Source organism: Lepidochelys kempii, chromosome 4 (genome assembly GCF_965140265.1).
Source record: "Lepidochelys kempii isolate rLepKem1 chromosome 4, rLepKem1.hap2, whole genome shotgun sequence".
Classification (NCBI taxonomy): Eukaryota; Metazoa; Chordata; order Testudines; family Cheloniidae; genus Lepidochelys; species Lepidochelys kempii.
In genome coordinates this window covers 51,093,072-51,118,051 of record NC_133259.1, presented here as the reverse complement: position 1 = coordinate 51,118,051, position 24,980 = coordinate 51,093,072, and the positions used below count along the sequence as shown (strand labels likewise).

General features: G+C 42.6%; 1 protein-coding gene across 5 annotated transcripts; it reads right to left on the bottom strand.

The window, feature by feature from the left end:
- Positions 1-309: 309 nt before the first annotated feature.
- On the bottom strand, positions 310-24,761 carry SCOC (short coiled-coil protein). 5 transcript variants are annotated; one of them, XM_073341184.1, is made up of 5 exons: positions 24,489-24,761; positions 16,287-16,454; positions 3,836-3,907; positions 3,661-3,744; positions 310-2,734 (listed from the first exon to the last, which is right to left on the bottom strand). In XM_073341184.1, exons 1-5 carry the CDS (start codon positions 24,550-24,552, stop codon positions 2,592-2,594), a joined length of 531 nt encoding a protein of 176 aa, XP_073197285.1. In that variant the 5' UTR covers positions 24,553-24,761; the 3' UTR covers positions 310-2,591. The 5 variants fall into 5 exon arrangements, with proteins under 5 accessions (XP_073197285.1, XP_073197289.1, XP_073197286.1 ...); XM_073341188.1 differs by lacking the exons at positions 16,287-16,454; positions 24,489-24,761 and adding exons at positions 4,379-4,435; positions 5,270-5,420; XM_073341185.1 differs by lacking the exon at positions 16,287-16,454 and having other exon boundaries at positions 24,489-24,751.
- Between the last annotated feature and the right edge of the window lie 219 nt (positions 24,762-24,980).

Sequence of the window (24,980 nt, the reverse complement as noted above, 5' to 3'; positions counted from 1 at the left end):
TGAGAAACAAAGTTGAGGGAAAGTAGTGAATATGAATTTTCTATTTCTGACTAGTTTCACTGGATAGCTATCCATAAATTTAATTTTAGTACCCAGAGACAACCAGTGTCAGGGCCCTATACAGTGATAACTTACTGGAAAATACTATATACTCAGTGTGGTTAGCAAATGCTAATAATGCCTACTGTTTAAGTAATATTTCTATGTAGAACTTTTAAACTAATGTGAAAAACAGCCTTAACTCCCACATTTACATCTGTAAAACATTCCAACCCTATATACTGTCCATTCTAAGACAAACCAACTGAGACAAGTCAAAAGCTTTTATTAAATGTAAAATCAGAAATACAACACAATTTTAAAATGTTCATAAGTTAAAAGGCCACAACAGGGGGAAGCAAAATGTTTACAGTTGAAATGACTACTCTATGTACATATGGCTAAAATACCACTATCCAATCTTACATTAATACAAAACATGATTAAGATTACTCCTTGATTTTAGGAAAGTGGCTCAACTCTAACTAGTGCACCAGGTGACAATGGTAGATCTTTCTTATTATGTAAAGGGGGTGTAGTGCTATCCCTTAAGTCATAGGACAGTTATGGAGAAAGGAGCAAAGGTATATATTTTTCAAAGACAAGTGTCATGGGCAGTTTTATACCCAAACACCACTTGCCTATTTGCTGCCAGTACTTGAGTACACACAGGGTGTTTAGTAAGCATGAAGGGGACAGATAAACCCCAAGGGAGTTTAAAATTACTGTCAGAGGTTTAAGACTTAGCCACTATGTTGGCCAGGCAGTTGGGTTAAAGCCCTAGCCAGGTTAGGTCCCATTCACTCTACAAACTTAACCTTGTTACAACCAGGGCCCTGACTCAATATCAGACTTAGAAGCTTCACTTGGGGCATCCCACCTGCAGCCATCTAAAACTATGCAAGTGTAATTTTTTTTTTAAACAGTTGGGGGAGGGACTAAGGCCCCATTGCCTGAACAGTCTCAATCTTTCATGGATGTGGTCTTGTGTGTCACCACTCTGGTGTTGCTGAACTCTAGCTCTTTTAGCTGCCAAGGAAGCTCAGTCTGACATTGGTTTAACTCTTTACAGTTACATCCACTCACCTAAACATAATTTTCATGTTTGTTTTTATTTTACAGAATCCATCACAGTAGTGATGAAATGCAGCCTTGACAAGAACACATTTTACTTCACCTCTTAGCATGGGAAAAGTGATTTCCATTATTGAAAAGATGTTTTAACTAACATTCATAAAACCACAGCCAATCAACTAGCTTGATATAAAGACATTTGGGAGAGATGTGTAAATTTCAATACTGATACCTTTTGCTTTTTCACTATTAATACTGAAGTACACTAGAAATATTTGTGAAGACTTTACTGACCTTTACTACAGCCCAACCCCAGTAACAGCAGACCATTTAACACATCTACACTAGGAAACTGAACGGTTGCTGAGGGTCACATAAATCAGTTCCCTTGAATCTGTGCTAAAACAGCATTTCAACTACTCATGTCACCAGAATATCCCATCCCAGCACTACCAATTTCTGCTCCTTCCCGATAGCACAGAAGCATATTAGTGCAAGAACTGAAAGTTACCACCTATGGCAATAGAAATCAGTACAAGGAGACTGGTCAGGCACCAAATATTTGAAACAGTAGGCTAGCTTCTGGCACCTGCACTACAAAGATTTGTCAATATAGACATGTCCATTGGGGTGTAAAAAAACAATATAGCTATGCTGGCAAAGCGCCCACTACAGAAGCAGATATGCTAAGATGAGTAGTTCTTGAGACGGCATAACACCACCTCCTTGAATGACATTAGCAAATAGAAAAACTGCTGGCAATTAGGGAAAAGAAACTGGTTTGAAGTGTGAAAGACATCATACACCTTGTAAATAGTTTAACATCCCTGTAATTCAGCAGTCCCCATAAAATCTTTTACAAACTGGGTTTAATCTTCAGTTTGTCAAGAACAAGCAAGCCATTCAAACCCTACAGAGAACAGTCACATCTCCGCTAGTTCATGAAAATCCTTAACCTGTTTGAAATATTTATTTTTTAAAATGTTTGTTTTCATCTGAAGGGGTAATGACTGTGTTCTAGACAGATACCGAAAATTATTTTTTGAGCTGAAGAAAAGGTGGTGCAAAGTAAGTTTAAGTGTTCATTTAAAATAAGATTAACACCATTTTACACATCATCGTAGTATTCTGCTACAAGACACTATCCTAAAATCTTAAATAGTTGACAGTCCGATGTTTGCTTAACCTGACAAACTGAATCCAGTTTTGACAAGACATGCCATTGTTGATTTTTGAAACAAATATGCAAGTCTAGTTATAAAGTCTCTACTTTACATTTGCACATTGCTCAAAGGCTAACAATACACAAACTCATGGCTCCAGTTGTTTATGATAATGTTTTTAACTATCTATAATTTTTATTAATCTTCAAATAGCCAGAGAAGCCAAAAACTATGGTATTTTAACTCATGTAGCCTATGCCAATGAAAACAGAAAAAGCAGCAGCAATACAATGATGTAATCTGGAAATCAACCCCTTACTTTCGTTTGCTTTTTGTGTCAGTTGTCTGAAAAACACTAGATGCAGACATGAGATTTTCTATATATTGTCCAAGAACTTGATTCTCTGATTTGAGTTTCAGGTTTTCTTCCTTAACAGCATCTACTCGTGCTGACAGATCTATTTAAAAAAAAAAAATTGTCTTTAACACAACACACTTAAGCCATGTGATACACCCAAATCAAGTTTTTACATAAGGTAAAACTGCAAGACAATGCAGTATGAAACACCACAGTAGCATAAGAGTCATCCAACAGTCTTTTTCTAAATGAACGGTTTCAGGGTAACAGCCGTGTTAGTCTGTATTCGCAAAAAGAAAAGGAGTACTTGGGGCACCTTAGAGACTAACCAATTTATTTGAGCATAAGCTTTCATGAGCTACAGCTCACTTCATCCAATGAAATGAGCTGTAGCTCACGAAAGCTTATGCTCAAATAAATTGGTTAGTCTCTAAAGTGCCACAAGTACACCTTTTCTTTGTCATGTTGCAAATAGCTTCATTTAGAAAAAAGTCTTATCATATGGCAAACTTGTTACCCAACCATCTCATTCTGTTAATTACCCTTCACTTTTCTGTTTCTGGACTGTTTAAGATTTCAATTGTAGATTTATTTTGTGTGATTCACCTAATTTTTCAGGTGCTAACATGCTTATCTACTGTTGACTAAGCAGCCATAGAAATTTGCAGAACTTCAAGCATTAATAAGCTCATCCACAACCATATTTACTCTATGACGAAAAGAAAAGTTACTGAAGCAGGTCCATTTTGACTTTTGAGTGATTTGGGAGCATATCAAAGGGCCTGGACGCTAAATCATAGAAAAATATGTTGTTTGGTGCCAATGAAGTAGCTATCCATCACATTTATGTATCTTACTCTGCCTTTTGTGGTAAACGTTCCCTTGGATAAAGGCCATGGATAGCAGTACTTTAGATTGCCCTTTTGATCAGTAGATTAAGCGTTAACATAGAATACCGGCAGTCTCCCTACAAATACGTGCATGCTGCTTAACATTTGCAACATTCTAGGATGGAAAACTGCTAACCTTCGAGTGTGTGCTGCAGTTCCAAAACTTGATTAATAAGCCGTGTTTTTTCTTCCAGTTCCACCTGATTTTCAGCCTCAACAGCTGCAATAAACCACATAAACTTTAGTGCAGTCTTTGTGGCAGAATTTGCTATTACACTAAAGAATATTAGTTAAGAATAAAGGCCTTCTACCATCCATGTCAGCATTCATCATTGTGGAAGGGGAACTTTCCACTCCTGGATTCAGGTCTTCTGGAAGGAGTTCTGCTTAAAGAGAAAAAAAATAACGTCAAAAGAAGAACCAGCCGCTGCTATAACGTAGAAGTAATAATCTTTAGAGGTGAATTTTACAGGGGCTATGGTGGTGAGTCAAGTATTGCCTAGCCCCTATTCACACACAGACCAAACAGAACAGCGAGAGGCTTTCAAACCGATTCCTAGTCCCAGTCCTAGGGCTTGGCTACACTTGCGAGTTAGAGCACATTAAAGCAGCCCTGGACGCCCTAGCTCACTACCCGTCCACACTGGAAGGCACATAGTGTGCTCTGACTCCATGGTTAGAGCGCTCCTGGTACTCCACCTCGGCAAGAAGATTAACACTTGTTGCACCTTGGCTGAAATGCCTGGGCATCAGTGTGAAGAAGGTGTTGCATTACTGCATTCTGATCAAGCTCTGGAAACATCCCATAATCCCCTTAAGTCAAGTGGCCACTCTTGTCATTGTTTTGAACTCACTGTAGGAATGTGGATATGCCCTTTGAAAGCTCCATTTCTGACAGGCGGCATGCTTATCTGCTCGGAGACAAAGCAACCATTAGTGTGGAATGTGTGTGAAAGAGAGAGGTGGGGGGGAAGAGGGTCTGCTGCTGTCTGAACTTACAAGACAGCATGCTGACATGCTCTCTCCCCCCACATACGCACAACACACTCCCTGTCACACTCCACTTCCCCCATTTGAAAAGCACACTGCAGCCACTTGAATGCTGGGATAGCTACCCCAACACACTGCTCTCTGGGGCCGTTGCAAGAGCTGCTGAGGTGGTCACACCAATGTGCTTGTATCTGTCAGTGTGGACAGACTGCAGCGCTTTCCCTACTGCGCTCTACCAAGGCGGGTTTAACTCAAAGTGCTCTACATCTGCAAGCGTAGCCCTGCCCCAATCTGCACTCCAGGTAATTGGTCTGTCAGGGCACACAGGGAGTAAGTGACTAGCACTACAGCTGCAGTCAGTCAGGCCTGGGTCAGTTCACAGGACAAGCACTGGGCGCCTCTCCCCTGTACAGACCGGCTCAACGCTGTCCTGGGGGCTGCTGTGTCCTGCCTTCAGCCGGGGCACGGGCCCTTCCAGACGGGTTCGCTATGCGGACAGCCCGCGCTGCACAGGGCGGAGCGCCGGGAACGGCTCCCTCCCCCAGCGCAGCCGGCGGGACGGGCGGAGCAGCGGCCGGGCACCAAGCGGAACAGCTCCGCCGGCCCGGCCTGCCGCCTACCGTAGCCTCGGCCCCGCCCCGCCGCAGCGACCAACGCCGCCGGCCGGGCTCAGCCCAGCCGAATCTCGCTTACGCGGCGCTGGCCCAGTGCGCTCAGCTAGGAGCCCCGAAGCGGGGCGACCCCGCCCCACTCACCCCGGAGTCGCGCCGCTGCTCGACAGGCTGCGGTCCCCGGCGCCCAGAACCAACTCACTGCCGCTCCGCCTCCTCTCCCCAGCGCGCCTGCGCAGCCGTCCTGCCCAGGGCCGGTGCGCGCGCACGCACGCACCGCGCCTCGCTCACCCGACAAACGGAACAGAGACCCTCGAGGAGGCGGGGCGGGAGGGATCAGACCGCTCCGGAGGGCGGAGCGTTCCACAGGGACAGCAAATAAGCAAAGGGAGCTAACATCTGTCCTAACGTCACTCTGGCGCTTTGCTTGATTGGATAAGCTGTCCCATCGGGGGAGGAGCCTGCGAGACCAAAAGGAGGCTTGGGAAAGAGGGCGGGGTCTAGGCGGGCCCTGGCTCAGAGACTCGCTGCGGCCTTCGGTGGGCCTGTTCCTGCAGCAGTTGTGCTCGCGGGGGGTGGCGTTGCCCTGGCAGCCGCACAGCAGGCCTGAGCCGTGTCCCAACGCTGCCCGCTTGGGGTGTTTTTTAACCTGTCTCCTGAAAATAGGCGGAAAGGCGCCAACTCATGAATTTTCCCCTTGTCTCCTGTGACTGTCCCCGGGGGTGGAACCAGCACGGGGGCTGCCCTGTCCTGGTGGCCCATCCGCGTGGGGCAGCCAGCGGCCCTTGCTAAAGTCATTATCATCGCCCACGGGTGTCAAGGGGCTGAACCCAGCCCACAGGCAAAACGGCTGCCAGTGTAATTCCGGGGCTGCACAGACACAGGGACCGTGCGGAGCAGCAGGGACAGTTTGAAAGGAGGGGGAGCAGAAGGCAGATTTAGTGGTTTGAGGGGGGATGCAGTAGGGAGCTGAGGAGGTGCAGAGGATAGTGAGTGGGGTAGGACATGGAGGGGATCAGATGGCAGCTTCCCTCAGCCTGGGCGTGGGGAAGGGGAGTTCCCTCTGAGCATCAGGGGGAAGGTGGTGGTGCCAACTCTTGGAAATTGGTTGTGACCAGAATGTTGCTGCTGGGTCAAGACCAATAAGAAATGGATAGTAGTTCCCCTATCTTAGGGGCAAGGAGAGGGTAAGTACTAGAGTCTTCGTCTGAGCAGGCAGGGACAGGTGTGTGGTTTTTTTAGTTCATTAACGATTGACTTTTCAGTCTGAAATTATCACACACACTTATTGGTGGAGGAATAGAGAGGTTACAAAGTCAAAATGCTAAAAATATTACTTGGAATTTTTTTTAAAAATCATGATTTTATGGGCCAATTTCATTATTTGGGGTGGGGGTCAACCCATTATTTTTGATCTCTTGAGGTTGGCAATACTACATATGCAAAATGTTCCCCTGGCTGCCTTGGTAAAAGGCACATGCAAATTAGCTCTGAATGGGGATAAAGGCTAAGTAACACTCCACCCTCTAGAAGTGTTTCTGATATGTGCCAAAAGAAAAGGAGTACTTGTGGCACCTTAGAGACTAACCCATTTATTTGAGCATGAGCTTTCGTGAGCTACAGCTCACTTCATCGCGAAAGCTCATGCTCAAATAAATGGGTTAGTCTCTAAGGTGCCACAAGTACTCCTTTTCTTTTTGCGAATACAGACTAACACGGCTGTTACTCTGAAACCTGATATGTGCCAGTAATCACAAGGTGTATCTCCAAGGTACAACAGTCCTTTGCATCAGGTACTGAGGGACACTTGTGCAGCATCTATGGGATTTCATCTCTGGCTAAATATGGATACTTATTCGACTCAGTCACTAATTCCCAAACCATTTGAACTTCTCCTATTGCTTTTTATGCACATCTGTTGGATTTTATTAACATCTTTATGTTTCTGTAAGTACAGAAGTAGTATAGTATTAATATTGTGAGTAGTCTCATTTACTTTAATGGGACTATTCATCGTAGTGGGTCCTCTACCCAGGAGTAAATGTTTACAAGATGAGACTCATAACCTGTGTTTATCAGGCAAATGAGAAGCCAGCTACTCTGAGAGTTCCAATCAAGGCTCCAGATTCTGATCTGGATAGGGCACCTTTGGACTGAAAATTGTCCTAAGGCTGGCTTAGACAATACTGAAGGATTCCTCCAGGTAGATAGGAATCCTCAGGTGACCTAGAACACAGGGGTTCTCAACCTTTTTCTTTCCAAGCCCCCTCCACCCCCGCGCAACATGCTATAAAAACTCCATGGCCCATCTGTGTCACAACAGCTGTTCTTATGCCTATAATAGCTAGGGCCAATGTTATGGGGTAGCAAGCAGGGCAAATGTCCAGGGCCCTGCAAAGCTCAGTTGCTCAAGCTTCAGCTTCAGCCCAGGCAGTGGGGCTCTGGGGCGTCAGCCCCCATGGGGCTCCAGAGCTTTAGCCTTGGGCCCCAGGAAGTCCAAGGCTGGTCCTGCTTGACAGCCCTCCTGAATCCTATTTCCAGCCCCCTGGTTGAGAACTGCTGTGACCTAGAGACTGTATCACCTTGCAAGAAGAAAGCCAAGGAATGTGTGGGCCCCTTACTGAATGAGGGAGGCAACCTAGTGACAGAGGATGTGGAAAAAGCTAATGTACTCAATGCTTTTTTTGCCTCTGTTTTCACTAACAAGGTCAGCTCCCAGACTGCTGCGCTGGGCATCACAAAATGCGGAAGAGATGGCCAGCCCTCTGTGGAGATAGAGGCGGTTAGGGACTATTTAGAAAAGCTGGACGTGCACAAGTCCATGGGGCCGGACGAGTTGCACCCGAGAGTGCTGAAGGAATTGGCGGCTGTGATTGCAGAGCCACTGGCCATTATCTTTGAAAACTCGTGGCGAACCGGGGAAGTCCCGGATGACTGGAAAAAGGCTAATGTAGTGCCAATCTTTAAAAAAGGGAAGAAGGAAGATCCTGGGAACTACAGGCCAGTCAGCCTCACCTCAGTCCCTGGAAAAATCATGGAGCAGGTCCTCAAAGAATCAATCCTGAAGCACTTACATGAGAGGAAAGTGATCAGGAACAGCCAGCATGGATTCACCAAGGGAAGGTCATGCCTGACTAATCTAATCGCCTTTTATGATGAGATTACTGGTTCTGTGGATGAAGGGAAAGCAGTGGATGTATTGTTTCTTGACTTTAGCAAAGCTTTTGACACGGTCTCCCATAGTATTCTTGTCAGCAAGTTAAGGAAGTATGGGCTGGATGAATGCACTATAAGGTGGGTAGAAAGCTGGCTAAATTGTCGGGCTCAACGGGTAGTGATCAATGGCTCCATGTCTAGTTGGCAGCCGGTATCAAGTGGAGTGCCCCAAGGGTCGGTCCTGGGGCCGGTTTTATTCAATATCTTCATAAATGATCTGGAGGATGGTGTGGATTGCACTCTCAGCAAATTTGCGGATGATACTAAACTGGGAGGAGTGGCAGATACGCTGGAGGGGAGGGATAGGATACAGAAGGACCTAGACCAATTGGAAGATTGGGCCAAAAGGAATCTGATGAGGTTCAATAAGGATAAGTGCAGGGTCCTGCACTTAGGACGGAAGAACCCAATGCACAGCTACAGACTAGGGACCGAATGGCTAGGCAGCAGTTCTGCAGAAAAGGACCTAGGGGTGACAGTGGACGAGAAGCTGGATATGAGTCAGCAGTGTGCCCTTGTTGCCAAAAAGGCCAATGGCATTTTGGGATGTATAAGTAGGGGCATAGCGAGCAGATCAAGGGACGTGATCGTTCCCCTCTATTCGACATTGGTGAGGCCTCATCTGGAGTACTGTGTCCAGTTTTGGGCCCCACACTTCAAGAAGGATGTGGATAAATTGGAGAGAGTCCAGCGAAGGGCAACAAAAATGATTAGGGGACTGGAACACATGAGTTATGAGGCGAGGCTGAGGGAGCTGGGATTGTTTAGCCTGCAGAAGAGAAGAATGAGGGGGGATTTGATAGCTGCTTTCAACTACCTGAAAGGGGGTTCCAAAGAGGATGGCTCTAGACTGTTCTCAATGGTAGCAGGTGACAGAACGAGGAGTAATGGTCTCAAGTTGCAGTGGGGGAGGTTTAGATTGGATATTAGGAAAAACTTTTTCACTAAGAGGGTGGTGAAACACTGGAATGCGTTACCTAGGGAGGTGGTAGAATCTCCTTCCTTAGAGGTTTTTAAGGTCAGGCTTGACAAAGCCCTGGCTGGGATGATTTAACTGGGAATTGGTCCTGCTTTGAGCAGGGGATTGGACTAGATGACCTTCTGGGGTCCCTTCCAACCCTGATATTCTATGATTCTAACTCTCCCAGCTTCCCACACAGGGATTGGCAAGGGGGCATGGTTAGGGATCTCTTATGACCCAGTTGCCAGAATAGTCATTCAAAACTGTAGTCAGCATAAATTAGATCAACCATCAGGCTTCTTTAATTTATGTTGGGAACTGGTTCAGTTAGTGGACCAACCCAAAATTCCAGGTTTCAGAGTAACAGCCGTGTTAGTCTGTATTCGCAAAAAGAAAAGGAGTACTTGTGGCACCTTAGAGACTAACCAATTTATTTGAGCATGAGCTTTCGTGAGCTGCAGCTCACTTCATCGGATGCATACTGTGGAAACTGCAGAAGACATTATATACACAGAGACCATGAAACAATACCTCCTCCCACCCCACTCTTCTGCTGGTAATAGATAAGCTATTACCTTATACCTTAGATAAGCTATTACCAGCAGGAGAGTGGGGTGGGAGGAGGTATTGTTTCATGGTCTCTGTGTGTATAATGTCTTCTGCAGTTTCCACAGTATGCATCCGATGAAGTGAGCTGTAGCTCACGAAAGCTCATGCTCAAATAAATTGGTTAGTCTCTAAGGTGCCAGAAGTACTCCTTTTCTTTCAACCCAAAATTGGGTGAGTGCACCTTCTCAGATCCTATAGTACAGTGTAAGAGATGAGGGCATTTTGTTAGAGTGCACTGATTGGGAGATTGCTATGAAGCTCAAATGATATTACTATTTTTGTTAATGTTTGTACAATGCTTCAATGCTCTATACAGTGCTCTATAAAGCCTATGTAATTATTGTATATGGTGACATGGTGATGCTGCATTGTGATGTTTCAGTCTGAGCCTTCACCCAAAATCAGGTTTACCTCTCAGTTCTACCAATGAAATGAGAACCAATGATGGCGTAAGAGAGACCTCTAGTGTCTAGTTAGGCTAGGCACAAATCTCTTTTCTTTTAAATAGATTCAGGAAAGTTCTTATTTGCATTTAGATTTTTTTTCTGATTAGACTGTAGATTGCACAATCACTTGTTGTGTTAACGGTACCGAAATGCCATTTTATTAAAGTTAGGTTAATAGAGTGTAGCTGAATGCATGTAACCATTAATTATCAATATTCTATCTATTAATAATTTCAAATTAATACAACCTGATAGTGTAGTATTCTGAGACCATAAAATATTGCTAGAATGTATCATAACCATATAATAGGGAAAATACAAATACTACATGTTGCAGAGGCGCAAATTTGTGATTATGTCTTTTGTCATCTAGACTTCTTACAGATTTCCATGTAAAAACACTTTTCCAATATTATTATTGTTACATTTAGTACTGTCGTAGCTAGGAGCCCTAATCATGGGCCAGGACCGTGTTTTGCTAGCACTGTACTAACACAGAACAAAAAGATGGCCCCTGCCACAAAGAGTGGACATTAATGTCAGTGGTATGGTCTGCAAGATATTCTGTATAAGTGCCTGAGCAATTTAGAATTTTTAGATTGGAAATCTTTTGATAGCTTTTAGTGTGTTTCAGCCAAAATCTGTCCTTGAATGCACATACACGGCTCCCACTAAGATCATTTTGGACCTAAAGAAGCCACTGGCGTGTTTTGTAAGGTTTTTGGTTTGGTTTGATTTTGCTTCTACTTTCAAGTCTCATCCTGAAAATGCAATGTAGAAAATCAGATGTCGGATACAACTAAGTGAACTCTCCTGTTTTATAATCTGTTGACACCTCAAGTTTAGCCATCTCATATACCAGAATGTTTTTTTCAAGGGGGATGGGACAGCACATAAGTACCTGGTTATAGATAGATAACTTGTGCCACATGGGTATGTAGGTGAGTGTCTTGGACTATACACTCCCTTTCAGGGGAAGTGTGTTTTCTGCTGTATTTACACCTTGGAAAGTATTCCATGGTACTGTACCATGTTGATGGATGCCTCCTAAATGCTGTGCTAATTTTAAAAACAAACAAAAACCACTCTTCTTTTTACCTATCAAGCAACAGTTTATATAAAAATGAACACGTTTCTCAGGATATGAAAGGATTTATGGCTGATCCTCACCCTCTCTGTCATGCCTTTGTAATTAGAGCTGCTGCAAGCTGTTTGCTTTTAGAAAAGGTTTTCGGTTTTTTTAAACCTCTCTAATCCTCTCTAATCCCTGCAAACAAGCCCCCAGTACTGTAGCTATGACTTCGGAGCTTGTCAGTGGCACCCCTTGATTGGCCAGCGAGTGCTACTAGTAGAATGACAGAAGCTAGCTCTCTTCCTATGATCTTGCATGCTGCCCTTGTTATGCTGCCAGCCTGGCAACCAAGAGTCATCTTAGATCTCTGGCATAGACCGAGTGTAGTACTGCTACAACAAAACTACCAGCACAATCCATTTATCCTGTTTTTAATTAAATTCCTTCTAAACTCAAGAGCATGGATGGCTTTTGCATATGTATGTGTGCATATGTGGAGTTTGTTTGCCAGGCAAAAACCACTCCCTTTTGTCCACAAACAAAAAAATTGTTACAGGTGTTTTTTACCTGAGGAGACTTCTCTTCAAATCTGTAGTAGTTTCTCCCTTCCATTATTCCCTGTTTTAAGACAGGGAGCTTTGGATCCTAGCAGTGCCACTCCTTTTATCAGTCATGGGGTTTCATTTAACTAAAACACTGCCCCCTTCTGCTCCTTGGCCTGACTATGCTATTTCAGCAGGGCAACATGCTGAACACCCTCAGTTCCTACTTAAATGAATGGGAGCTGAAGGTATAAGGTAAGGTATTCAGCACTTCACAGGCCTCTAAAGTGCAAAAGACCTGGTTCTTGCACAAATTACAGTGTTCACTGGTGTGGTATAATTGCTAGGTTTCCAAACTAGTCTCAAGTAAATTCCAAGTAAATTAGTGGTTTAATAAGCATTAATAACGTTTATAAAAATGCAAGGAGAACAATGGGGAAGACTCCAAAATGCCTATGTAGATGCTGTTATTATTTTGTAAAAATGTTCATAAATTAATCCTAGAGATTTTTGTTTGTTTTTTTGTTTTTTTAAGATGGAGTGGGCTTGCAATGGAGTCCTTGCTTAGTTTATGACTCTTTCTATGACTGAGTGTAACTGCTTGTAATAAGAGATGTCCTCAGACCATTATTCTAGCTTGTTCTTTTGTGGACCAGCCAGTTGTCTGAATTATAAAATCATGTTGGATAAAACATTGGAAATTCTGCCTTGCGTTTATTTTCCATTTTGTCGTATGGGGTGCTGTCAGGGGTTGTTTTACTTTGCTCAGTTTGGGGTAGGATCCTATCATAATGTCTGTTTTTGATACATAACTCTGATCATTTGGGAGAGCAAATGTGCTTTGTGTTGTTTTATCTTATCTGAGGTTTACGTTTCTCTGTTTATAAAATCGTATAGTTTTAGGTCTCAACTGATGCAGAAAATGAGATGATGGAGAATTCAGTATTAGGTTATTAAGTTATTTAAAGATGCACAGGGAACTGGGCAAATGTTTCCTTGCATGTGTTACTGTAGCACTATTAGCTAGATTAGCTCTTGGTAGTCTGAATCATATACTGCCACATTTGTTTTGTAGGTACTTATATGGTCCCTATGACTATAGTATCTGAGTGCATCACTATCTTTAGTGTATTTGTCTTCACAACACCTCTACAATCCCATTTTTACAGATGGGGGACTGAGGCACAGAGAAACTAAGTGACTTGCCCAGGATCACATAGAAAGTTTGTAATAGAGCAGGGAAGTCCTAGACTAGTCCCTTAAGTACTCGGCAACTTTTCCCATCAAAAGCCTCCTGCTTCTGTTCAATGTTTTCAAAGTTAGCAGGACAAGAGAGTAGAGAGTGGACGGTTGACTCTTCTGTACTTAAGTAATCTGTGTGGGATGGAGGAGAGAAATATTTCCTTGGTGAATACATAGAGAGAATAGTTATGATGATAAAAGAAAAGGAGTACTTGTGGCACCTTAGAGACTAACCAATTTATTAGAGCATAAGCTTTCGTGAGCTACAGCTCACTTCATCAGATGCATATCGTGGAAACTGCAGCAGACTTTATATATACACAGAGAATATGAAACAATACCTCCTCCCACCCCACTGTCCTGCTGGTAATAGCTTATCTAAAGTGATCATCAGGTGGGCCATTTCCAGCACAAATCCAGGTTTTCTCACCCTCCACCCCCCCACACAAATTCACTCTCCTGCTGGTGATAGCCCATCCAAAGTGACAACTCTTTACACAATGTGCATGACAATCAAGTTGGGCTATTTCCTGCACAAATCCAGGTTTTCTCACATCCCCCCCACCCCCATACACACACAAACTCCCTCTCCTGCTGGTAATAGCTCATCCAAACTGACCACTCTTCAAGTTTAAATCCAAGTTAAACCAGAACATCTGGGGGGGGGGGGTAGGAAAAAACAAGAGGAAACAGGCTACCTTGCATAATGACTTAGCCACTCCCAGTCTCTATTTAAACCTAAATTAATAGTATCCAATTTGCAAATGAATTCCAATTCAGCAGTTTCTCGCTGGAGTCTGGATTTGAAGTTTTTTTGTTTTAAGACAGCAGGGTAGAGTGGAGGAGCTTGGGACCTGAACCAAGAACATGTGTAACTATGTAACCAATAAGGGGCAAGCTGTTAAACAAATACCAACTGTATGCATCAGAGTGAAGATCTGGAAAGTGAAGGGTAAAAGGTATTAGAGAGACCAGGGGGGTGAGGTAATATTTTATTGCACTAACTGCTATTGGTGGAAAGGACAAGCGTGTAAGTGGCACAGTCCTTGCCTTCTGAGACCTTGGGGGATCATCTGTGTCTGCCTGCCATCCTGAATACTGATGGTCCCCCAAAGGCTGACAAGGGAATGACTTGAGGAAGAGCTCTGTACCGCATGCAAGCTTGTCCTTTCCACCAACAGTATTTGGTCAAGTAAAAGATATTACCCCACCCAAATTGTGTCTCTCGTATCCTGGGACCAAGACAGCTGTAGCAACACTGTGAAAGATATTTTCAAGAAAGTGAAATGGCAGTGAGCTAGCTATGTTGGAGGAAGCTGAACTGGAAGATGGACTATGTTTTCAACACTTTCAGCAGAACAAAGACTGAGGTAAGTTTGTTTGCTTTTTAAATTTTCATAGTCTATGACAAGTTCAGAATAAAAAAAAATCTTGAGGATTTTAAAGGGATACAGTTTGTTTGGTGCCTGCAAATCCTACTCCTCAGCAAAGTGTTACATAAATAGATGATAAATTGAAAAAGTACATTTTTTTAAAAAGTGAAACCAACATATCTGCTAGGCACAGCTGCTCTGTCACTTGTTTTTTTTTTTTTTTCTTTACATCCTTCCCCCAGATCTCATTTATAGGTTGTGTCCACTTAGACCCCAGTAATGCACTGCGAACTGTGCAGGCAGAATCAAAGTGAAGTCAGTGGGGCTCCTTGGGTTGGAAGCTCTCTGGGGCAGGGACTTTGTCTGTAGAGTACCTAGCATGCATATGGTGCTATATTTTACTAAATAACAATCATTTACCTTGCTTAATGCAAAATAAATTCCAAGTAATGCCCTGCATACAGAGATCCTTGGCATTAGACACTACATGGAACTTACCCTCCTTTTTAGGGAAGGTACATTTTGGAATCTTAACTGACCGTGTCCCTTTTGAGTGAAGTAGACCAAATATATCCGTTGTGTAACTCTCCTGACTTCACAGTGTTTTGCTGACCTCTTTACATAAAATTTGTCACTTCTTACTTTTCAAAAGTGTTAGCACAAAGATCTTGTCTGGATACTTTCTAGGAGTACACTGAAGGTGATAGTGATCACCTACATTGATAAATTTGCCAGAAAAAGCAACAGTGCTGATCCCTTTATAAAAGAAATACTGTCATAATCAGTACATAAGTGTTCCCTTTGGAGGATATCAGACAAAATAGTCTGGTTGTTATTTTTTCTCATGATTAGTTGCACTGATTCTGATGGGTAAAGGGAGTCTGATATCACATGCATGTTACTCCTGCGGGAATTCTGTGCCAAAAATTAAAAATTCTATGCACAATATTTTAACATTCTCCAAAATTCTGCATTCTGCATATTTTAATTGTCAAAATAACACAATATAATCATGCCAGTTTCAATTATTTAGGTAATTTATTTTAAAATACCTGTCAGCAAGTATGTCTGTAACAATACAGACAACAAAAAAGATTCAAGAAATGTTTTTTGACAAATAGATTCCTTACGAGGCATATTCATACAGAACTTTGAGTAATAATTCATTTAAACTACAACACAGAAACTTATTTCCCACACCCCTCAGACACAGTGCAAAGGCTTGGGGGAGTTAGGGGTAGCAGATGAGCTGAGGGAGAGGGAAGTGATTGCTGGAAGAAGCCTGGGAGTGAACCTGGAGGGTTGTCGGGTGTGGGTGAGAGAAGTATGGAACAGTTTTTTTGGGGGGGTGGGGGATTGTTAGGGAGTTGGTGAGCCTCCCCCATGCAGACTCTGGCTGACCCCTAGCCTCTCTCATTCCATCAGGAACATCTGCGCCTGTCCCCATATGTCCCTGCACCCCTCCAATCCGCATGTGTCCCTTCACCCCCACTCACCGACCCAGTCCTCCATCCCCATGTGTCCTTGCACCCTCACTCATCCACCCCCTGTTCCCATGTGTCCCTGCACCCCCACTTTCATTCAGCCCCCATCCCAGTCTGTTCCCTGCTAGCCTTTCTGAACCCCAGTCTGTGACACACACCCTCAGAAGCCCCATGTGTCCCATGCTGTCCATCCCCCTATATCCCATGCCTCCTCACCTGGCCCCACAGGCAGGGCACTGTGAGTAACACAGCTTCTTCTCCTCCTCCTCCCCTCTCTGCGGCTGGCTGCTCCTGAGCGGAAGCAGCTGCTTCTGTTCTGGCACCACTGCAGCCCCTCGTGGATAAAAGGTGTAACTGCAGTGCCTCTCCAGCAGAATGTATTTTCTGCGGAGAAAAAAATATTCTGTGAGGGACATGAATTTTGCCTGTATGTAGTGGTGCAGAATTCCCCCAGGAGTAACATGTATGATGTCAAATACCCATCTCTACATCCAATCAGATTTGCCTTTCTGAAGATTAACTACACTTTGGTGAGAACCTAGAAGCAGATCTGCTGCCACTAGGGTGACCAGATAGCAAGGGTGAAAAATTGGGACGGGGGTGTGGGGTAATAAGCACCTATATAAGACAAAGCCCCAAATATCGGGATTTTCCCTATAAAATAGGGACATCTGGTCACCCTAGCTGCCACCTGGCTCCTCTCTCACTGAGAAGAACAAAATCAAAAGGGCAGATATTTATTTGCATATGAGTAAGTGCAAATTAGTCATCCTTGATTTTGGTTATTTGTTTTTGAGTAGTAGAGGCTGTCTGAAACATTCACTAGAAGGTTGAGAGATTAGGCATAAACTATGTTCATAGAATTTTGCTAGTTTATTTTTGTTTCTGAAATTCAGTGCCCTTTATCTTGAAGAAAATATTTTATTACTAATCACATATGCTAAAAATTGATTGTTCTGTCTTGTAAAGCAGCACACCAAGATATTAATATCTATTCAGCGCTGTTTAAAGAAGAAATAAGAGGATTCTTTTTATTACTGGAAATACTTAAACACTGCCCTAAGTAATGTTCCACTATTCAGCGTCTTTGTTTATTAAAGCTGTTTTTACATTGCACACTAGATCATTTACTTCAGCTAACTGTATTTTCTGACTGAAGATTTACACAGAGAGTGAGAGAGAGACCGTATAATTTTTAGCAAGACATCAGTGACCCTGAAGTCACAACTGATTTACATGTAACTAAGAACCAGCACTAATCCATTTCTTATTAATTTTCTTTATAATATTATCTAAGGCATTTTGCCAGGCCAGGAGAGGTATTCATGGTACTGTAGCCCATATTATCTTCAACTACAGGAACAGCAAGTTTCACTGTACAAAAGTAATTATCTATACTTACATGTATCCCAAGTTCCAATTAAGATTTCCTAAAACTAGCTGACATTGCTTGCAAAAGGAATTAATTTATTCAGCTTCACTGAAAAGAGTATTTTCCATATAATAGCAATGATCTTTCAGCATATAAGGTATCATTAATAGTCAAGATTATTTGAGTGCATAAATATGTACAATTACATTATGACTAGAAAGAGAGACAGAATCTCAGCATGTTTTGACTCCTGACACAACAGACAAACAGTAATATAGCTTGTCACTTCCTACTGGTGGTGAACACTTTCGGGTGTTTTATTTCTAAAACTTGTGTCTGCATCATGGTTTTTTCTGTGATGCATAGGATACACCAATAAACCATTCACTTCTCTTGACAATGTTACAGGTACAGGAGGAATCTGCTTCCACTGACTGACAACAGAGGCTTCACTGTTCCCCATTAGAACAGGAATGTATGCTCCCTTTTCATCAACAATAGGATCTGTTGTACATTTTCTAAAATGAGTATGGCACATCACTTTTTAGACTTCAGTTTTTCCTTGTTTAACCAATATTGTTACGGGTGGGGAAATGAAAAGGAATACAAACTGCTTGATACTTTTTACTAGCAGTGCTAAGTACTACAGGTCTATAATGTCAAGTCTTTTCTTTATCTGCAGAGATGACAGATGGCCTTTGAGAAGATTTTCAAGTAATGCTGCTTTTGCCAGAATGCGATACAATTATTATTTCATTTTGCCACTAGCTGTAAGGAATGCTGTAAGTAACACATGGCACCTTCATACAACTTGACAGTCTCAGCTAAAGAAAATAGACCTATACCAAAAACAGAAAGAGTGTTGATTAATATTATCCATAATAGTTTCATAATGGCAGTTTTATTTGCCAAACAAAATCAAGCTATTGTTTGAATGAATGAGTTCTGTGTCTCAGGTTATTGTAATGAACTGTCTCATATTATTGTATATTCTTTGTATGCCAGTAGCACCTATAGGCCCAAATTGAAATCAGGGCCCCATTGTGGGCGGCATGGTAGAAACACAGAATAGGAAATAGTTCCTGACCCAATGAGCTTATAGTCTGCTTATGTTTCCTCTCTTTAACACTAAGTAAACCATTTAATTTAAGCATTAAATGGACATTCTTCTCATCCCCTGAAGACCTGGACTTCACAGATGATGTTGCTCTTCTATCACATACCCAACACCATATACAAGAAAAAACTACTCGACTCAACGTATTTAGCCAGCAAATTGGACTGAAAATCAACCGCAATAAGACAGATATCATGACCTTTAATATTGCCTCACCATCGCCAGTACGGATAGAGAATTATGTTCTCACCAATGTAGAAACCTTCACATACTTGGGCAGCACCATCAGCCAGGATGGAGGAACAAGCCAGGGCAGCCAGAACAAAATCAGTAAAGCCAGGAACACCTTCAGCAGCCTAAATACAGTCTGGAAATCCACAAAATACAACACCAAAACCAAACTCAAGATTCAGCAGAGCTGCGTACTTTCAACACTACTTTATAGTGCAGAATGCTGGGGAATGAGAAAGTATGACATGTCCAAACTGTCTTCATTCCATACAACCGGCCTCAGAAAAATCCTCCGTATCTTTTGGCCCAGAACAATCTCAAACCAAGATCTATTGGCACAGTGCAGCCAAGAGGATCTGAGCACCATCATTGCAATCTAGGAGGTGTTAGAGATGGATCAGTCATGTGCTTTGGATGGAAACTGATTCCATCACCAGAGTAGCAATAAGATGGACACCTGAAGGCAAGCGAAAATGAGGCCAACTAAAAGAGCGAAGAGCTGTGGAAGCCGAGCTGAAAAACCTGGGGCACAGCTGCGGAACCATTGGAAGACTTGCCAGAAACAGACAGGAGTAGAGGAGCTTTGTCACTAAGCGCCGGAGGTGTAATAGGAACATGATGACGATGATGAAGAAACCATTTAAATAAGATTTTTTTCAAAAAATGGGAGTTCCACCTGCATGTGAGAAAATGTGTGCATGCATGCACCCTCATTTGTACACACCGATATGGCAATTGCATGTTCAAACTGTTTGCCAAGAACCTATTTGTATACAGAATAATCCATTTTGTTCATCCAGAAGAGTTGCATGTGCATTTTTCCCAATGCACAAATTGACATCCAGTTTTTAAAAATTTTGTCTTACTGATTCTCCCCCAAGCTTCAGGCTATGGATGACAAACATAAAGTACATGGCATGGTCTTGGCATTTTGCTAATGTAGCCCTTGTGCTGCTATGTTTTGTGAGAACACCTTTCAATGAGTCATAGCTCACCAAAGCTTTAATGGTGACCTTACAGTAAGGGGGAAGTAGGTTTATGCTTTTTGCTTCTTTGTGAAGTACAGCATAACGAAGGCCTGAAAGGTCTATGGAGAAGAGTTTTGCTTTTCATGTCCAATTCTCTTTCCATTAGAAATTCAGCTCTTGTTTACCCTGTTTTTCTTGTATGTACATGTATATATAAAACACCAACCCACAAAGCAGAAAAAACTTCGGGCCTTCTTTATACATTGTAAAGAAGTAAACAAGCACAAATCCAATGTTTGTTCCAGCTTATGTTGCCTTTAACACAGTGTACAGAATGGCAGTATGCTAGCTTCTACAATTAACAATAAGTGCTGGTCTCACCATTTAGTTGAAATTTTGTCTTTATTTACTTTATACAATCAGTTGGGTCTGTAAACATCTTTGAGAAATTTGTAAAGTGTTGTTAGTATGTAAAAGAAAAGGTATACCTTTACTTCTTTACCCAAAGGTGGAAGTACTTTTACTGCTTCACAAATATTAATTATTGTTTCTGGACACACCTAGATGTCTGTGCTGCTACTGTACTGCCCCTGAAGCTTATCTTTTTGCTACCATTTTGTATTGGTTGTCTGATTCAAATTAAAAATGAGATTAAAAAAATCTGGGTTTTAACACCAAAATGGAGAAATGCTGCTGTTATGAAATAGCAATAGATATTAAATATTCATGGCTTTCAGTCAATCAGAATCAGTAACCCTGTTGCTTAGCCACAATTTTCCCTGACTTTTTGCTATGTTTATACTAAAGAAACTTTGACATGTAAACTTGCAGTTTTTGTAGCCGTGTTAGTCTGCATCCACAAAAACAACAAGGAGTCCGGTGGCACCTTAAAGACTAATGGATTTATTTGGTCATAAGCTTTCGTGGGTAAAAAACCCACGGACTGCTCGTTTTTGCAGTTTATATGTTTATTGGTCTGATATGTTATGAGGTAGCACGCACATTTAGCACAATATTTTTCTTGTAGGCTATATTTGTCTTCTTCAGTATTAAAGTTCTTTATTTTTGTCTATTTCTGATAGGATTGGTGCAAAAATATTTGCTACAGTTCATTAAGATGAGTGATCAGACTTTAAACTTAATAACTGGAGCGTTTACTTCTGCAATCACATCAGCTCATTCTGAAAGCAATGTCCACTTGCTTATCATTCATTTCAGGGTCCGGTTTCAAATTGCACTTTGGTTTTGCTCCCTCCTTGCACTGGCTGTAATTCATTTCTTGGAACTTTTCCTGTCTGACTCTTATTCCCTTCCTTCTTTCCCCATTCATCTGTAATTGGCCTCATCTCTGTTTCTCACCAGTCTTACCACTATAGCCACAAAAGCCTTCTCTTCCTCAGTTCCTGCCATCCAGAGTTATAATAGTTAATGCTAACATACATTTTGGAAGTGATATTAAACTTTATGCTTCAGGGTTTAAACCAGTATCTAACTACTAGGGGTTAGGTGGTGTCTTGCATCTTGTTCTGAAGCATTTGGTTCTGGCCACTGGCGGAGACAGAACACTGGACTAGATGGATCACTGGTCTGAATCATATGACTGTTCCTAGAACAGCATGCCTGTGTCCCTGTTTCCCTGTGATTTCAAATCTTATCTGAAAACATCACTTTTCTGTCTTGCCTATTCAGTACCTCTTAATTTCTCTCTCCTGTGATATTATTAATTATTGCTCTTGCTGTTGACTCCTGCTGGAACAAAAATTTCTGGGATCAGTGGCAGACCTATCACATTAAGGGACCCCAACTCTGGAATTCACACCTCTCCATGGGCCACCAGAGCCCCAATGTAGCGCACTTCAGCTTTCAAGGCAAAGCATATTTATTTAGTTTAGCATGTTTAATTCCAGGTTTGGGTGTTTATATTTGACGGTTTTTTAATTACTGACAAATGACATGTTAGTTATCAATATTATAGATGGTGGCAGCAGCTTTGTTTGTGTTACCCACTCAGGGGACTTGGTGGTCTTGGTATTGAAGAACAGGACTGGCCTCTGTTCTTGATGTGACCACAGACTTCCTGTGTGATTTTGGACAAGTCACATAGGTCAAGTATCTAGTGCATAACTTTTGAGATGCTTAGGATGTGATTTGAAGAGGTACTGAGCAACTACATCTAGTTCAAATTAATGAGCTGTCAGAGCTCAGCACCTCTGAAAATCAGATCCCGGGTGCTGTAGCACCAATGGACTTCAACTAAATGTATGTGCTTTGCCTCTCTGAAAATGAGGCCAAGAGGGTCTTAAGTTGGGCACCTGAAAAATGACACAGACACCCAATGTCAGTGGACACTTTAAAAAAAGTAGGCCTGAACTCCCTTTCCTCATCTGTAAAGTGGGGATAATATTTCCCTTGCTGACAAATGTGTTGTGAGGCTTAATTCATTAATATTTCTAAAGCATTTTGAGATCCTCCTTTGGAAGGTCAGAATCCACATGCTAGTCCAGTCTGAGAAGGTGGGTGTTGGGCAGATGCAGATTACCCTAAATCATGGACCCACTGTGGGTATGCCTGCACTGCACACTAAGCCGGGGCTCTGAGTCAGAGCCCCTCTTCTGCCCCCCACACAAATCAGTCTGACTAGGGTCAGCAGGCAGTCAGGACCTGGGTCCCAGACCCCTGTTAGGGGGGTGAGTCAGAGCCCAAGTCCCACTATAACTCAAGTCTAAGCCCTGTCATTTTGCAGTATGGATACAGCTCAAGCCACAGAGCCGAGTCAAAAGGTCTATGTAGTGCAGTATGGACACATTAGCACAGCGATGAGACCTGGGTCCAGCAGTTGTAAACCTGGATTTATAGTGCAGTGTGGATGCTCAAGCATGGGCTTGGATACACTGAATCCAAAGCCTGGGTCCCACAAATTAGGGCTTAGTGTGCAGTTGTAGCTCACAGCTCACTCCTCTCTGCCTGCTCCTTCCCCCCACAGTCGTTTGTCCTTAAGGCAGGAAAAAGGTGGGAGGGTATAGTGTATGTAGGTGGGTTGTGTAGGCAGGTATTGTGTAGGTGGGTTGTGCAGAGGGTATAGTGTGGGGGGAAGGGTAGGGCAGTTGGGGAGTGCTAGACAACCACTTAACCGATACTCTGTGAATCCCCCTTCTGCCCACCCCTCTTTACTTCCCTGCAGAGTCTGGCCTGGGGAAGAGCAACCTGGTCCCCGGCTGACCAGGAATTCAGCCTCTCCATCCCAGCCATCTAAGAGCTGTGCTGGGCTGAATGGGTGCTGCCCTGGGGCACAGAACAAAGGCTGCCATTCTTCCTGCCCCTTTCCTGGGCAACCTGCCTCCCCCCACCAGCACCCCCGAGTGCTGTGGCAGGGGAAACAATCCACTGGCTTGTTGGGCTTGCACTGCATGGGGATCGTGGCCAATGAATCCCAAACACACACCCCAACCCCTCCGTTCTGTGTAACCCACCCAAACACGGACCTTGGGAAGAAGTGGAGCAGGGGTGGGAAGAAGCAGAGTAAGCGTGGGCCTTGGGAGGAAAAGGCAGGACAGGGCGGAGTACGTGTGGGGCCACAGCCTGGGCACCAGTGCCCCCCCCCCCACACTTCTAGGGAGGTTCTGGTGCTACTGCACAGGGCACAAAGGCAGCAGACTGGCACGCTTCTAAAGGGAGGTGATCTGTGTCGTGTACGGCATTTGTCCCCTACAAGGCCAGCCTGTTTTATTTTGGGGAGACTTAGCCTCCCCAAGCCTCTGATACACGCCACCCATGAGTTTATGTAAATTATAGTTTTAATTTTGTATATAAACTCCTAGCTATATAGTGATACATGCTTTCTAAAGCAATAAAATGATACTTAAGGGTCTGATTCTCTGCTCCATCACACTTATATGATGCTGGTAGAGAATCAGATTTTAAAAGTCTGAATTATGGGAGACAGTATGAACAAAAGACACTACACAAAATAAAATGTTATAGTAAAGAGTCATATGATAGAATGGGGAGAAATGGGCCATGCTACATAGTAATCAATGAGCCACATTTCTGGCCTATGTAAATCAGCATTGTTCCACTGAGGTCATGCTGATTTATGCCATCTGAGAATCTGGCTTGTCCTCTTTAATAATTTTATTACATATGCATGGTATAACACATTCAATTTTTCCCATAAATAGAAATATCCTATTCCTCCTTCCAAATAATTTTTTGGTCCACAAGCAGGTGCCCTTACAGTTTCTTTAAAAACAATTAAATGCATAACCGTTGGGATTTGAATAGATTATGTCATTCCAGTCACTAATTAATTTGTGACACTTCTTGTGACCTTTATCTGCTGTATATTGATTATGGTGCTAATCTGTATTCAATGGGTATTTCTTTTTTTTTTTTTTAACAGTAACAGCTACTGAGCTAACAAACATACTGTTTTTTCCTACTAAGATAGTGGAAGGCTACACAATTTCCAGCTGGAAATATGTGTCACCGTACACTATTTAGACTTCTTCCACAACTCCCCAGAAAAATCTCAATTTTTATTAAAATCACAAGGCTTATTCAACTAAACAACTAGAAAAGTTTACTCAAGGGCATTTTCTAAAAATAACATTCTAGCAGATAATGAATAATGAGAGATCTGCATGCGCACACACAGACTACTTGTATTACCTAATATTATTGTTTAGCCTTAAAATTTGTTGTGTACTATAATAAAATGACTGGCTTCTTACCTGAATCATCTGCCAAGGAAATGTTGGTGAAAGTGCTGTCTTCCTCTTCTAGAGGCTCCTCCATTTTGTTTCAGCTTTTCAAACAAATTTGTTTCACAAATGCATCAGTGGCATTTGTCACCCATATTTCAGCTTGCATATGACATCTCTTGTTAAATCTTTAATGATTCCATCCACCAAATTGGTGCTACCTGATCCTTCCAGTAACTATACACGTCTTTCTTTCAGTGTGATCTCTTGACTGAACCCTGAGCTCCTTCCCGGAAATTGTTAAACTACAAAGTTAAAGAGTTATAACAGCTTGATCAGATACATGCAGAGCAAACACTATTGTTTCAGACTGGCTGTGTGACAAGTACTGTACTTTCTGCATAATGAGGTCTCTTTTCTTTTATCTTTTCTTTTCAAGACAGGAAGAGGTAGGGGAGAAAACCCAACTTTAAGAGCTCAAACAGATAATTTTACCTGTAGCTCAAGTAAATGCAATGATCA